Raw genomic sequence first — 14,090 nt, forward strand, 5'->3', positions numbered from 1 at the left:
TAAGCTTTTCGCTACAAATTTGCTCTTTGATTTTATGAAAAACTAATCCCTCACCAAAAATGGCGGTTGCGTCTATGAGTTTCAACCTAGTCGGAGCTTTCAGAGGCATGTCTCTGAGCTCAAGTTCTTCTTCTTCGTCCTCCGCTTTCTTCAGAGGTGACTTGGGCTCCCTACGTTTGGGCCCAAAGCTGTCACTGTCTACCACCCAACGGAGATTGCCGCTGACGATTCAAAACGCCCACAAGAAAGGAGCTGGGAGTACCAAGAACGGTCGTGATTCCAAAGGCCAAAGGCTCGGCGTTAAGATTTACGGCGACCAGGTCGCCAAGCCTGGCTCCATCATCATACGTCAGCGTGGCACCAAGGTATTTATATTCCCACAATGTCCTTGCCTTTTGTGCCTAATGGCATTCATGAATTGGTATTGGTAGTGAAACTAGTGAGGAAAAAGATTAGGACTTTGCTGTTGTTCAACTTGTGCTTAATTTTAGTTTAGAACAAATGGTCACTAGAACTGCTTACATATAGTAAAAATGAGGAGTGTGTTTTGATTAGTTCGAAGATTAAGCATTTTAGTATAAGAAATGGAGATTATGGCATATTGGTTTAACATGACACTAGGAGTGGGTTGTTAACCGTAAAATTGGAACTATGATTTTTAGGCAGTGTGTTCTGATGAAGCTATTTGATTGTAAAGTGACATCTTTTTTCAATGTTTTAACTTAGGTCTGTGTTTTTGAGGAATATTATGTTTGCTCCACTATTCTCTAACTAGTGAAAGCCTTGCAGTTGTCTCAAGTGTTCTGTTTCTTTGATGTGATATTGGTTTTTGTTACCTTCGGTTAACATTGAGAATATTGTTTGACATTGCCATGTTTGGTTCTTTCGCATCATTTTTCAGTTCCATGCGGGGAAGAATGTGGGGCTTGGCAAGGACCATACGATCTTCTCTTTGATAGATGGTTTGGTCAAGTTTGAGAAGTTTGGACCGGACAGGAAGAAGGTATGATTTGGATTTTGGAGCTTCTGAACTTTAGAGTGCTGAATGGAAAGTCTAGGTACTCTATGATATTACTAACATGAAACTGCGTTGGTGTGACAGGTGAGTGTTTACCCTCGGGAGATACAGCCAGAAAATCCTAACAGCTACAGGGTTAGGAAGAGGGAGAACTTCAAGCTACAACGTGAGAAAAAGAAAGCAAGGAAGGAAAGGTATATCCTTCAGAACAACCCACAACTGGTTCTTGCATCTGCTGATAATGGAGCAGAGAGCACTCCTCTTTGTTGATTCTTGCTCATCTCCTATATGTATAATTTTGTATTCAAACCAGAGAAGTCGTGTTGTATTAAGCATGCAGATTTTAGGCCCCTTCTGATGTACTTCTCACTTCTATGAAAGACTACTTTTAGGTGCAATGGTCTATAGCGGCTTTGACTTAGGTACTGATGAAGTTCATACTAACTATGATATTTTGATCCTTCATGAAAATTTAATATCATGTGTTCGTTAATGACTAGGTTTTACTGTTAGGATGCCTTATAGTTCATTGTTCATGACTAACTCTCACCACGATGTGCTAGTAATCAACGCAAAGCTTTTCAATTTAGCCGAACCAGCTTTTAGGTCTTCCCATCAAGTCTTAGTTCTAGGTAAGCAAAAACTGAACCACAAGAGGGATACTGGGGAAAAAGAAAAGAGTTGATTTGGCCAGTTATGTGTTATAACTTATCACTTCGCCTTTTTATTTCCGCCTTTTTTAAGATGCCAAAGTAAGGTGCCTGTTTAGCTGGACGAGTACCGTTGGCTCGTGCAAATGCTATTAAGTACCAAAATAGTAGGTCTTTGAAACTCAATCTTCAAAATGTAGATGCCATTGATCGAGGTTACAGAAGATCGGAAGGTATCATAGGAAGCACCTGCCTTAAGTCGCCAACGTTACTGTTGTAACCACCATTAGCATTTCCTAACACATGCTTTGAAATCAGACACTCAACTAAACAAATACTCAGCTGCAGCATTCAATATTTTCTGAGACAATTCTCTACAATATGTTTCAAGTACATATTGAGAAGTCATCATGTATTTGCTCTGGTGGAAGGCAAACATTTATAGCAATTTCCGCGTCAATTAGGTTGTGAGGTCGCGATATCTGTATTTTATCTCAAGTGGAGTCTGGTTTCTTCTCACGTTGAACGGCTCGTGGGACAAACGTCAGGCCACGAGTGTGCCGACGACCAAAGCTGATGGATGAGGGACTGGAGTCTGAAGTGCTTAACTTGGAGACAGCAGAAACGAGATTATTGATGTCTTCATTTCCCACATCCATATTAGATGCATCGGGCATCTTGAGATTAGCTTGCTTCCTCTGATTCTTCCCCTTCTGCTTTCTAATAGGATCAGTGACATCAGTGACTTCAGTTTCTACATCCATATCAGATGCATCTTCCTTCATAACATATGCTTGCTTTCTCTGATTCTTCTGCCTACGTTTTTTGGAAGGAGGAGCCTTCTTGAAAAACTCAAATGAAGTGGGGAACTTATGCTTATCCACCAGATGCTGTTGCCGGCTCTTATAGCTCTTCAATTTCAAATCGCAGCCTTCTACAAGGCATTCATACTGTTACAGACAGACATTCATAACCAAATCAATGGACTAAAACCAGTAAGGAATATAGATTTTAAGTCGGAGATTCATATTTGATCCCAGTTAGAAGCCAGAAAAGAGAGAAACAGAAAAGCTTGAAAGAAAGACTTCCTAATCTCGTAATTGAGCTTTATAATCCTCCATAAAACAACCTAACAAATTCAACATCTAAGAAATTGATACTGTCAAACAAAGACTAGCGATTAGCGAAGTAGCAATGACAAAATCACAAAATCACAATTTATTAAGGGTAAACATAAACACATCATATCACAATATCATTCTTCAGACAATATAATCAGTGACATACCATAGGATCGCCGCGTGCGACTTTCGCCTGAAAGAAAGAACTGTGTGCTTCAGAAACATGAATGCCGAGCAGCCGGGACGTCGGATAGACTCTGGAGCACACAGAGCAAGATGCAGTGTGCCGAGCATTGTAATGCTCTTCAAACTCCTCCAAGCAAATCAACCTCGCTCCACAACCAACAATCGAACAGAAAACACCCCTGCACCCACACACACACATTCATCTAATCAATCCCCAAAGCTTTCATCCAACCAAGTCCCTAATTATAGTGCAACACATTAATCAAAGTACAAACTGCTCTACTCATAAATACCTGCCTTCCTCATCAACAATACTCCGAAGCTCTCGCTTTTCGTCTTCAGTCAAATCCAGCGCAAGCTACAGAGTATTACTTTATCAAGCCAAATCACCATTTACACTCATTTCAGCAATGGAAGAGAAGAACGAACCTGTTTGACGAGCAGTTCCCTTACGATGTTTCCAGCAGCGAAGAAGGGAGATTCGGGAGCAAACTTCCGACGGAGGGCTCTCCAGTACGGAAACCCTAATTCGAATTCCATAGCCATGGCCTCTCTCTTGCTTACTGATAACTGCGAGAGAGAGAGAGAGAGATGATCGAGGGAGTTGTTTTATTGAAACCGGCAAGAGCGCTTTTTGGTTTGGGCCCAAAGTAGAAAAGCCCAAAACCTGACCAAGTGTTTCAAACACAGATCTGTTTCCCCGACAGAACCCTCTTCTGTGTCTTGTTCTATCTGGGCGACCGCGAGAACCGAACCGTAAGATGAACTAGATCATCTGAACTGGGTGTCTTGAAGCTCAAATATCCCTCTTTTTTTGGGTAAGTAGTTTAGCTTTTCGCTGTTATTATCGGGGTTCGATAGATAAACATTTCTGTTGAATTGATTGAGTTTCGATTTTTACTGTTTACCTGATTTGGGGTGTTCTTCTCCTTTTTGTTGTTTCGTCACAGGGTTCGGATTCGGTGGTGCCGGCTTCCCCAATTAGGAAATTATGGTATGTATGATTACTCCTTGATTTTGAGTCTCAAAGTCTCATCCTTGAATCTGCCAACTTTTTAAGTTGAGACGTCCTTGATTTTCAACTAGGTAACCCAGCATGTTAGCTAATGTTCTTCAATTGATTCAATGTCCTCCCTTTTTAAGTTATCCACATCCATGTCTGGTAACCTTTTGTTTTCCCAACTCAAATGGATTGCTGTCCTTTAGTAATTAGGAGAGTCTCAAATGGTTTGCTGTCCTTTAGTAATTAGGAGAGTTTAGGTTATATAAAGACTAGTCCTGCTCTGAGAAACAAGGATCAAAAGCAAACATAGAGCCTTTGAGAGAGAGATCAGTATGGTGAAGAGACTAAAACGCTGCAGCGGCAACCTACCGGAAACCATATTGGACTATGACGATATCCTTTCGGAAATCCTTGTCCGTGTTCCAGCTCGAATTCTGCTCCGCTTCAAATGCGTCTCCAAGCATTGGCTCTCTTTTATCTCTGATCCCCAATTTTGTCACCTCCACACCCTTCGATACCCAAATCCTTCCATCTCCGCGGTCTTTTCCAACCTATCCAGAGACATTGGTTTCATCCCTTTCAATTTTGATCATGATCGGGCTACTAGTACAGGGTCTGGTGCACCTAGCTGTAACCCTCTGAATTTCCTTCAAAACCTATGTCATGACAACATTAAGATTATCCAGTCCTGCAACGGCCTTTTCTTATGCCATCCTGAACTTGTACCGCCTTCCAGTATTCGCAGCTCCGACGTGAGGCGTGTGTACACACCTCTTTATCACTATGTTCTCAATCCCACAACCAACCAGTTCACCAAACTTGTTCCTCCAGCTGCCACTGCCGCCACTACTGCTGAACCCCGAATCATGGGCTGTGCTTTGGCTTTTGACCCTTCTAGATCGCCTCACTACAAGGTGGTCTTCCTTTGGTACGCTGATGAACCAAGTCCATGGGGCTGGTGCAGTCACCATCGCATAGAGATCTATTCGTCCGAGACTAAAAGCTGGAGGCTTCTTGATTCTTCTTTTGAGACTCAAGCTCAAATTCCCTACAAAGACGGAGTTTACTGCAATGGTGCACTTCACTGGGTAGGCCTGTGCTGTGAAATGGCATATTTTCATTTAGAAGAACAGCGTGTTGGATTGGTTGATGGTCTTCCTCGTTTTGAGGAGAAATGGGGAGATAGGGATTTTAGATATTTTATGAAGTCTGTTGACGGCCATTTGCATCTTATTGATATCTATTCGCCTTGTTATACTACATTTGAAGTGTTGGAGATGCGGAGTGACTACTCTGGCTGGTTTGTTAAGTACAATGTGGATCTTGATCCTTTCTACACCGCTTACCCACGGATTCCGCTACTTGTTGTTCTCTTTCTTGCTAAAGGGGAAAATGAAGAAGGAAGTTCTTCTCTGTTGCTGTATGGTCCCGGAAAAGTTTTCTTTTACAATCTCAAGAGTAACACCGTCAAATCGATTGACTTGACACCCCAAGCTGGTGTTGATGAATATTTTCGGGGAAGAGTTGGTTCGCATAATTATCCATACATGGAGACCTTGGCTTGTGTGTGACTGATTTTGCTTCTTTTTTCCTGTTTTTTTCCCCCCTGTTTTTCTTCTACCCTCAAGAACTGTGATTTTGGTTTCTGAAAAGAAGTATAAGTAGTCCGTGTATTATTTGAACATTTGATGTCATTTTAATAAGCATGTATTTCAGTGTCTTTCCATTGCCTATATAATCTGTAGTGTTGTTTTCACTTACCTAGTCCTAGTTCGACGAATGATATTAATGTGCAGTAACTGCCTTACTTACATTGAATGTAGTAGTTCTCGGTTAGAGAAATTGTAGAGGCATATGCTGCAGGCTTGTATTGGTGTCTTTTGGCAAGCCTATCTGAGTAAAGTTGGACCAAGAAGAATCAAGGCTTAATGACATAATACATGTTCTTTAGCATCTGCACTAAAAACCGTTTCCAGGGTGCTGTTAACCATATCAACCTATAGCAATGGACAATCTGAAGTTCTTATCCATGAGCAATCTGCAACTGGGGAAAATCCTGTTATTAGTTGTATAAACTTCAACTTGATATGTTTATGATTTGGTACCGGTACACATTTGAGTAATTTAGGACTACAAGAACATACAGATGAGGTTAAAGAAGATAGTGGAATGAACCAGAAATGGAACTCCACTACCGTGAAAATTGCCAAACTTGACTAATCGGCATTTCCCAGGTATCCGAGTCATGCTCAGCAACCCTGGAGTCAAAAGTATGAATGTTACAACTTCTGACTAGTATGTGATGAAATTTGACATTTCGCTCGAGTTTGTACTCCTCCAGAACATGAATCTTTCGCTCCTGATTTGAACTTCAAATGCTCCTGAAAGAAAGAACAGTGCGCTTCAGATACATGATGTTAGGAGCCGGGACCTCTCCTGTACTGTACGTTTCTCATAATAGGTAATATTGAAAGATCTGAGCATCTTATATGTAATCTTTTGATGAATACTTTAGATGACTTGCGATTGGGGCGATTTAAACCATATTTCTATTGAATTGATTCAGAGTTATTTACTTGAATTTTAATTGAGCTGTATTGTTATTTCTTTTCCTTTCAACTTAAGTACTTCAATTTTGTAGTTGGTTTTTGTTTCCTATTCGATTCCGATTCCGATTCGTGTCTTCTAATTAGGAGAGTTGTAATGTTATATACAGCTTCAGGGGACTCCCTTTTAAGAGAGCTGACAATCAATATTATGGCCAAGAGACTAAGAAGCAGCAGCTTACGGAAACCATGTCCGCGTTCCAGCTCGAATCCTGCTCGGTTCGAATGTGTTGGAGAGCATTGGCTCTCGTTAATCTCTGACCCCAAATTCTGTCACCTCCGCCGTCTTTTCTTCGTATCAGATCTCTAACAAGTCTCAATGGTTTTATCAACTACTGTCAGAGTATCAAGTATTTCTAGTGTGTGACACTGGGGGTTTTCATTTCTAAGCATTCAGATTTGAGACTCATCCCCCCTCACCAAAAAAAGAAAGAAAAAAAAACTCATAAAAGTAAAAAGGTAATCCATAAGGGGTCATGAAGATTTGAGACTCATTTCCAACTGGTACTTCATGCACATAAATGAAGAATTGACTAAAAGATCTTAGTCAACTGGATCATTAGCCTGTTTATGTGAAGAACCTGAACAAAGCAAATGCCAATAGATTAAGATTTTTTTTTAAAAAAAAAGATAGAAAGTAAAGTGGGTAAATTGGAGTGGATGGTTGAAAATTCGTGTTGTTTCTGTACTGGCTTTAATCATGGAATCTTATTTTCCTTTAAGGGCTTAACTCCAAGTTGTAGCATCCAAAGCCCTATACTATATGTCTCTGTCTTTTCTTCTGTAATCACATCTATGCTTGTGAACCAGCTTGTAACTTGTAAGTTCTCTAAGGTTAAACTGACTATTTATTCTACACCTCATGAATTCTACATTGTTAAAACAGAAGATTTATGTTGTTCAATAATCGTGTAACCCAGCTATCTGCATATAAAAAAGCAGTTTTGCAGCTTTTGCTAAAGAGATTAATAGAACCTAGTAAAAATCCTCAACACCTGGGAAACACCAACTGTCTCACAAGAGTTCCTTAAAACAATGGTTCTCCGAGAGCAACCCACACAACTCAATCATAAAAGCAAAGCTAACAAATAAAAGAGAGGAAATTAACAAGCCAACCGAATACTTCATGTCTTTTTAAACACCTTAACTCTGAAAATTTCAACTGTGAGACACAAGACTACGGAATAAGAAATGTCGCAACTTATAGGGTTCTCATACAAGAAGAAATAAGAGTGTAACCCAATTTGACACACACATGATCCTTAAAGGAGATAAAATGCTATTTTGGGAAGAAATTTGATTTAAAGAAATGTAAGTACCATATACCAAAAAGGAACTGTTCATAAAGAACATGGACTCAAATTTGAATATTTCTAGAGAAACGTTGAGTGTAAATCGCACAGGAACATAAGTGGATTATATTATAAAGGCATGAACAACTTGACTTTGGAAATTCACCGAGGATTCATTTGTAAAGAGATGAACCAGAAATTTGCCATGCCAAGAGTAGACACATCAAGGGGAAACATACCAAATTCTTATGCAAAACGGAATTTAGGAAGCAAGGCCATAGATATAAAGATACTGACTGAAATATCAAGATTTTATCAGCAACATTTTACTACAGCAGAGTCAACTTAGAAAATTCACCAAGATATTATTTTGGGTCCAAAAGACTTGGATTCAATTTCAAAACGATCATTAGGAAGTTTACTTTCAAAAATAAAAATAGCAGAAATTAAATACAAATGGGAGATCAAAACTGAACATTCAACAAAGGGGTTCACTGAAAATTCTGGAAATATAACCAAACGCAGATCATTCTTTGAAAAATCACTGAGAATTCTTTGTCAGACAAAGAATGCTGAAAATCTCCAGATCAATAGGTAACTAATATAGGAGTAACATATCACAAATTCCGAACAATTGGATGTCTGGAAGTAGGCTAAAAAAGGGCAAAATGAGCACAGCAGAAATTTGATTTCAGTACAGTAAAACCAGAAATTTGATGTGAGAGAACCAACACAGGCAACTTTAAATGCTTGCTAACTAAAGTCTGGGACTTGAGATTACAACGAACTTACAAAAGAGTGATTCAACCCCTAAAGGCGTTTCATTACCAGGTAAGTAGCTGCACCAGACACAAGCTTGACATACTAAATATCTACAACAATTTGCGTCGGCCCAAATTAAGCTCACCAAAAGATTTTGCTCTTCCAACCAAGTCTGGTAGTAGATACAGCAATTCCAACATCAAACTATCAACTAACCACCACCTGAAACAGTGAGGAAAAAGGGATGAGCACAAACGAGGCCCAGGAGGGTAAAACATGTAATACAAGTTGTCAAAACTAAGAAATCATCTTTTGTACACAACCTTCAAAGAAGCTCAGAAGATGGTTTCTTTTGATTCAAGCTTAGAGTAAAACTTAACAAGTTCCCAAAGCACAATAACTTGTCGTATAATGAAACAAACATTCCATGCAGAATAAGATTTATCTGAACTATAGAGACCTTCATCTCAACATTTGATATGTATCTCACAACTATAGATCAATTAAAGTATGGTTAACATCAAACACTAGTTCAGAACAAGGGTTTAAGAGTTATTGTTCAAAAGCGTAGAACAAGTTTGTACCTTAGGTGATAGTCCTCAAAACCTTGCGCCTCAGTTTAGTCATCCAGACAAGTAAGTTTAGGATACTTGCGCCTCATTTGATTCTCAAGTTCTTCCTCCTCCTCCCGAGTACGATTCTTGCCATAGGTTTTATTGGAAACGGTGTAGCTTTGCTGTGGAAGGGCAGAGGTAAATATCTTGCTTGGTCCACTGAATAGCTCCTCTTCCTCAGCCAAATGCTGAAGCGGCACCATCCTCACTATGCTCGAATGACTTTTCATGAAAACAAAACACAACCTTTGATCGCCTCTTCTATTGTAAAAGCACAATGGCACGTACGAATTTGAAACGGACTGACCAGGAACATTCTGCAGTATAGTATGCTCTAAATCTTGCCATTCTCCTCCTCTAAGACACCAGACCCTTAGCACACGAATCGAATCCGCTCGATGGACCGCTGTAGCTGCGAGCTCGCCACCAACTCCGTGGCCAATTGTTAACTTGAAATTTTGATAATTAGCAGGCCCACCATCACATCGAATAGCTTCAGTTTCAACATTGAAACACACAATTCTTGCTCTCCCTGTCACAGAACCAACCCAATAGATGCACCTAAATCCCTCGGACAATGTAAAACATGACAGTTCATCCAAATGCGGTTGGAATGGAATATTACCATCAAAGGTTTGCCACTCTCCCCAGCCTGATGGGGCATCACCGCCTACCTCTCCTGCTTCATTACGTTGATCAAGCTCAGACCGGTAAATCTTGGTCGCGAAAGAGAGGCCCATCCTTGCGAGCATTACAATGCGTATATGACCTGCGCCATTCTTGGCAAATCCAGATACAACTTGAGCATTGTAATCGCCAGGAGTATATCCAACATTCTTAAGGTTTCTGGTGCGGAAATTCCAGACAAGAAAGCTCGAATTCTGGGAATCGTGGAAGCAGAGGAAGTCCCTGTACTGACCAATCAAGACTGCAGTTTCTGAAGGGAAATGGGTGTCGGCAACTTCGAATTCACCGTCGTCTCTCACCCGGAGAATCTTGGGCTGGGAACGCTGGTTATTTCTCTGTACAAAGACAACTTCTTCCATTTGGGGAACTTGAATAAGGGTTTTTTTGGATCAGAAAGTTGGGTTTGGAGATGAAAGATTGAAGCTTGAAATTTGGGTTTCACGGAAAATTGGGTTTGGAGATGAAAGATTGAAGCTTGAAAGTTGGGTTTCACGGCAAATTGGGTTTGGAGATGAAAGATTGAAGCTTGAAGTTGGGTTCTGTGAGTTTCGATCAGAAAGCGCTGGAATCTTGACAACTGGGTTTCATGGCGAATTGGGTTATGAAAGTTGGGTTTTGTGAATTTGGATCAGAAAGTTGGGTTTTGTGAGCTTGGATCAAAAAGTTGGGTTTCGCCAAGATCATCTTTGGAGAGAATTGGGGGGGGGGGGGGGGGGATTTGGGGGGTGACCGTTATCAGATGACGTGTGACTTGTTTCTTAAACAAATTAAAAACGGACCCTCTCTCTCTCTCTCTCTCTCCCCACCTCTCGGCGGACGTCTTTGTTTTTTGATGATCACACGCCGGTGACGGAATTTCTATTGCATGTGGATGAAGGATTAGGTTTGAAGGTTCTTGGCAGAAATCTCACCTGAAATTTTAAATTCGTCAGAATAAATCACAAACTAGTGGCGGCGGCTTCACCGACAAGAAGAAGTTCCAGGTAGAGGCTTGGACTCCGTAAACCAGCAGAAGCTCCGTCGCCAGCGTGTGATCGTCGAAAAAGCTTAGACGTCCGCACTTTTGGAGAGTTGCCGACGTTCGTCTTTAATCAGGCTTCATTGAACTTATAAGTTGAGTTTTGCCCTATTTTTCCTTCATTTTTTTTAACTTCTATTTGAAGTTGGCTTGAGAGAAATCAGTATGGTGAAGAGACTAAAACGCGGCATAGCAAATTGCCAGAAACCATACCATAGTATGATGATATCCTTTTGGAAATCCTTGTCCGTGTTCTAGCTCGAATTCTGCTCTTCTTCAAATGCGTTTGCAATCGTTGGCTCTTTTTTTTTATCTCTGACCCTAAATTTTGTCACCTCCACACCCTCCGCAGTCTTTTCTAGTCTATCTAGAGACATTGGTTCCATCCCCCTTAATCTTGATCATGATCGACATTCGGACTATTAGTTTACGATCTGGTGCAATCCTATGTCATGACACCAACCCTTTTATATTATCCAGTCTTGTGGCCTCTTCTAGTGCCATGGGTTGTGCTTTGGCTTTTGACCCTGCCAAATCACCTCATTACAAGATAGTCTTCCTTTGATTGAGATGGCATATCATCATTTAGAAGAAGAACGTGTTGGATTTGTTGATGGTCCCCTCGTTGTGAGGAGAACTGAGGTTTATGGAGTCTATTAACAACCATTTTCATCTAAATATCAACAATATAATGCGCCTTGTTATACCAAATTTGAAGTGTTGGAGATGGGGAGAGACTTCTCTGACTGGTTTTTTGAGTACAATGTGGATCTTGATCCTTTATACACCCCTTACCTATGGATTTCGCTAGGGGTGGGCACAAAAAACCGAAAATCCCGATCCCGTCCCGAAATTCATAGGGATGGGACGAGACGGAAGTCTAAAAACATTTGTCATGTCCCGATCCCGTCTCATTTCATAATACTGGAACGAGACGTGGGACGAATAATTTCTATCCCGCTTCGTCCTGTCTCGTCTCGTCCCGCTTTAAATTTCATTTGAATTTTAACCATCAAATATTTCATCCTTATCATACATTTATAATTTATGAGAACATCTTAGATGCATTTCATAAGGAAATGACTGACTTCAAATAATGAATCTTGGACCTTTTTTCATTTTCTAAAAATAAACAAATCTCGGTTAATTTTCTCATTAATATATAGTTAGAGTTATATGATATAAATAAAGACAATTTATATATTGCAAATTTCTATGAACTTAGCAATCGAAACCTATATAATCTTATATACAATATATAATTATATATGTTTCTCTTATATGATAACACTAGAATTTTTATGTACAATATCTATAACGCTATAATTTGAATGATTAATTTAATTTTATAATAATTAAACTCATGCTATCGAAGTAAATTATGAAGGATATTTGGAACAATCTATATGTTTCTTCTATTACAATAATTGGTACTAAAATTTTATTAATAGTAAATTAAGTATTTATTATTTAAAGTCCGAGAAGGTGGGATAGGTCCGGTCCCATTCTGATCTCGTCCCGATCCCGACATGATTAATCCCGGGTGGAACGAACTTTTAAAAACATAAAATCCCATCCCGAACTTAATGAGTGGGACGGGACGTGGAATTAGCATCATCGTGTCAGATCTCGTCTCGTACCCACCCCTAGATTTCGCTACTTATTGTTTCTTTCTTACTAAAGGGGAAAATGATGAAGAAAGTTCTTTTGTGTTGCTTCATGCTCCTGGATTTCTAGTTTTCTCTTACAATCTTAAAAGTAAGGTTCGGAAAAGTGCTAGGCAGTAATCGGGTGGAAGCTACCTCCTGGTGCCTAGGCGATGGCCAGACGGATTGATATTATTGAATATTTATTTATTTATGTGCAAGTATTTATATGATTATATATATAATGATGCTCAATATCAATTTTTAAAATTTATAGTCTGAAATAAATATAGCTTAAGTCTAAAGTCTATAAACAAATACAAGACTAAATCTCAAGTGACAGTGGTGAGAGGTGGAGACGATGGAGGGACGGAGAGAGAGAGAGAGAGTGTGTGTGTGATATAAAAAAATGTAAGACTAAATCTCAAGTGACATGTACCACCCCTTTAGTAACTCCATACGTGGAGTCCTGGTAGAGATTGATCAATGACATGAAGTCCTTGTAGATCTCGACCACTACATTGGCATCATATTCATGTGTCTGATCAATCATAACCAAAAAAAGAGCGATCATGGTAAGCAGGATCGAAGCACTTGTATGTACAGTACTCGATCATAGGAATTTGTTTAGATAATTTCTCGAAACACATAACGTAGCAAATTTTTTTCACTAAAGTAAATTTAGCAAAAGAAATTGGTTGATCAAATGTTTTGAACCAAGAATTTATTTTGGTTACTTTTCTCTGTTTCGGGTGTAAACTAGCTTGTTATTTTTGTTCATTACTATTGGTTTAACCCTTTTCATATAAATTCTTTTAAAAAAATTACCTCATTCTATGATCTCCGGGTGTGATACCGAAGATCTCCAACCATGACGCGGTAGCCCAAGTGTCGGACTACGGGAGGTGCATCAGAGGCGGGGCCCCTCGCACCTGTTGGACGGTCTACAAGGCCGTTACTTATGCATGTCAGAGAGTATTATTGCTACCACCAACAATATTGATCCACATATCCAACAAAGATGGCAAAATCACGAGAGGCTACTTATTTACTCTGTTACTTTATACATAGTTATTTGAGTATTGGTGATTACGTATACACTTGAGCAAGTGTTAGCAAGTGTTGAAATTAATCCCTTGATTCTGGTTACCTTGGAGTATTAAAGGAAAGATGTTTGCATTCATATTGTAGTAGATTTTCTGCTATGCGATATACATGTGATATCAGATATGATGGAGTAATTGGTGGATCAAGCAAATGTGTAGGATCTAGATTGTTTACCTTATATCATTTCCTAGAATAGACCATTGATAGTTGTATATATACCACTGTTGTTGTACAATTGTAAATCATCAAATACATAACACATTCATCACCATTTTGTTTATGGTATCAGAGCACCAATCCTGATGTCTCTAACCACCAACTTCAGCCGCACACAAACCCACACATACAATCATGGTTGAAATCATCAACAACACAAACAC

General features: G+C 39.6%; 5 protein-coding genes across 7 annotated transcripts in view; 4 read left to right on the plus strand and 1 right to left on the minus strand.

Moving 5' to 3' along the window:
* Nucleotides 1–14,090, plus strand: part of LOC126800604 (50S ribosomal protein L27, chloroplastic) — an 18,747-nt gene continuing 4,657 nt past the window's right edge. Inside the window, exons 1-3 of one of the 2 annotated variants that reach the window (XM_050527994.1) lie at nt 6–365; nt 902–1,003; nt 1,103–1,430. In XM_050527994.1, the coding sequence (XP_050383951.1) occupies nt 60–365; nt 902–1,003; nt 1,103–1,288 (594 nt within the window). In that variant the 5' untranslated portion in view covers nt 6–59 and the 3' untranslated portion in view covers nt 1,289–1,430. Of the gene's footprint in view, nt 366–901; nt 1,004–1,102; nt 1,431–14,090 lie in introns of those variants that run through there. The other variant, XM_050527995.1, reaches the window with a different exon arrangement.
* Nucleotides 1,781–14,090, minus strand: part of LOC126800597 (uncharacterized) — a 19,232-nt gene continuing 6,922 nt past the window's right edge. The window contains exons 1-4 of one of the 2 annotated variants that reach the window (XM_050527983.1): nt 3,405–3,581; nt 3,269–3,333; nt 2,956–3,154; nt 1,792–2,618 (exon numbers count right to left, since the gene is read on the minus strand). In XM_050527983.1, coding sequence (XP_050383940.1) covers nt 2,163–2,618; nt 2,956–3,154; nt 3,269–3,333; nt 3,405–3,521 — 837 coding nt within the window. In that variant the 5' untranslated portion in view covers nt 3,522–3,581 and the 3' untranslated portion in view covers nt 1,792–2,162. Of the gene's footprint in view, nt 2,619–2,955; nt 3,155–3,268; nt 3,334–3,404; nt 3,582–14,090 lie in introns of those variants that run through there. The other variant, XM_050527984.1, reaches the window with a different exon arrangement.
* Nucleotides 3,589–14,090, plus strand: part of LOC126797482 (F-box protein At5g07610-like) — a 19,422-nt gene continuing 8,920 nt past the window's right edge. Inside the window, exon 1 of the mRNA XM_050524104.1 lies at nt 3,589–3,793. The gene's annotated coding sequence lies outside the window, so the exon portion shown is untranslated. The remainder of the gene's footprint in view (nt 3,794–14,090) is intronic.
* Nucleotides 4,087–14,090, plus strand: part of LOC126800590 (F-box protein At5g07610-like) — a 27,570-nt gene continuing 17,566 nt past the window's right edge. Inside the window, exon 1 of the mRNA XM_050527976.1 lies at nt 4,087–4,235. The gene's annotated coding sequence lies outside the window, so the exon portion shown is untranslated. The remainder of the gene's footprint in view (nt 4,236–14,090) is intronic.
* LOC126800591 (F-box protein At5g07610-like) lies at nt 4,101–5,683 on the plus strand. Its single transcript, XM_050527977.1, has 2 exons — nt 4,101–4,193; nt 4,233–5,683. Exon 2 carries the CDS (start codon nt 4,311–4,313, stop codon nt 5,547–5,549), a length of 1,239 nt encoding a protein of 412 aa, XP_050383934.1. The 5' UTR covers nt 4,101–4,193; nt 4,233–4,310; the 3' UTR covers nt 5,550–5,683.

The sequence above is a fragment of the Argentina anserina genome, chromosome 6 (assembly GCF_933775445.1).
Source record: "Argentina anserina chromosome 6, drPotAnse1.1, whole genome shotgun sequence".
Classification (NCBI taxonomy): domain Eukaryota; kingdom Viridiplantae; phylum Streptophyta; class Magnoliopsida; order Rosales; family Rosaceae; genus Argentina; species Argentina anserina.

Bases quoted from the DNA above. Each gene is read 5' to 3' on its own strand.
- LOC126800591 (XM_050527977.1), top strand. From the start codon at position 4,311: ATGGTGAAGAGACTAAAACGCTGCAGCGGCAACCTACCGGAAACCATA.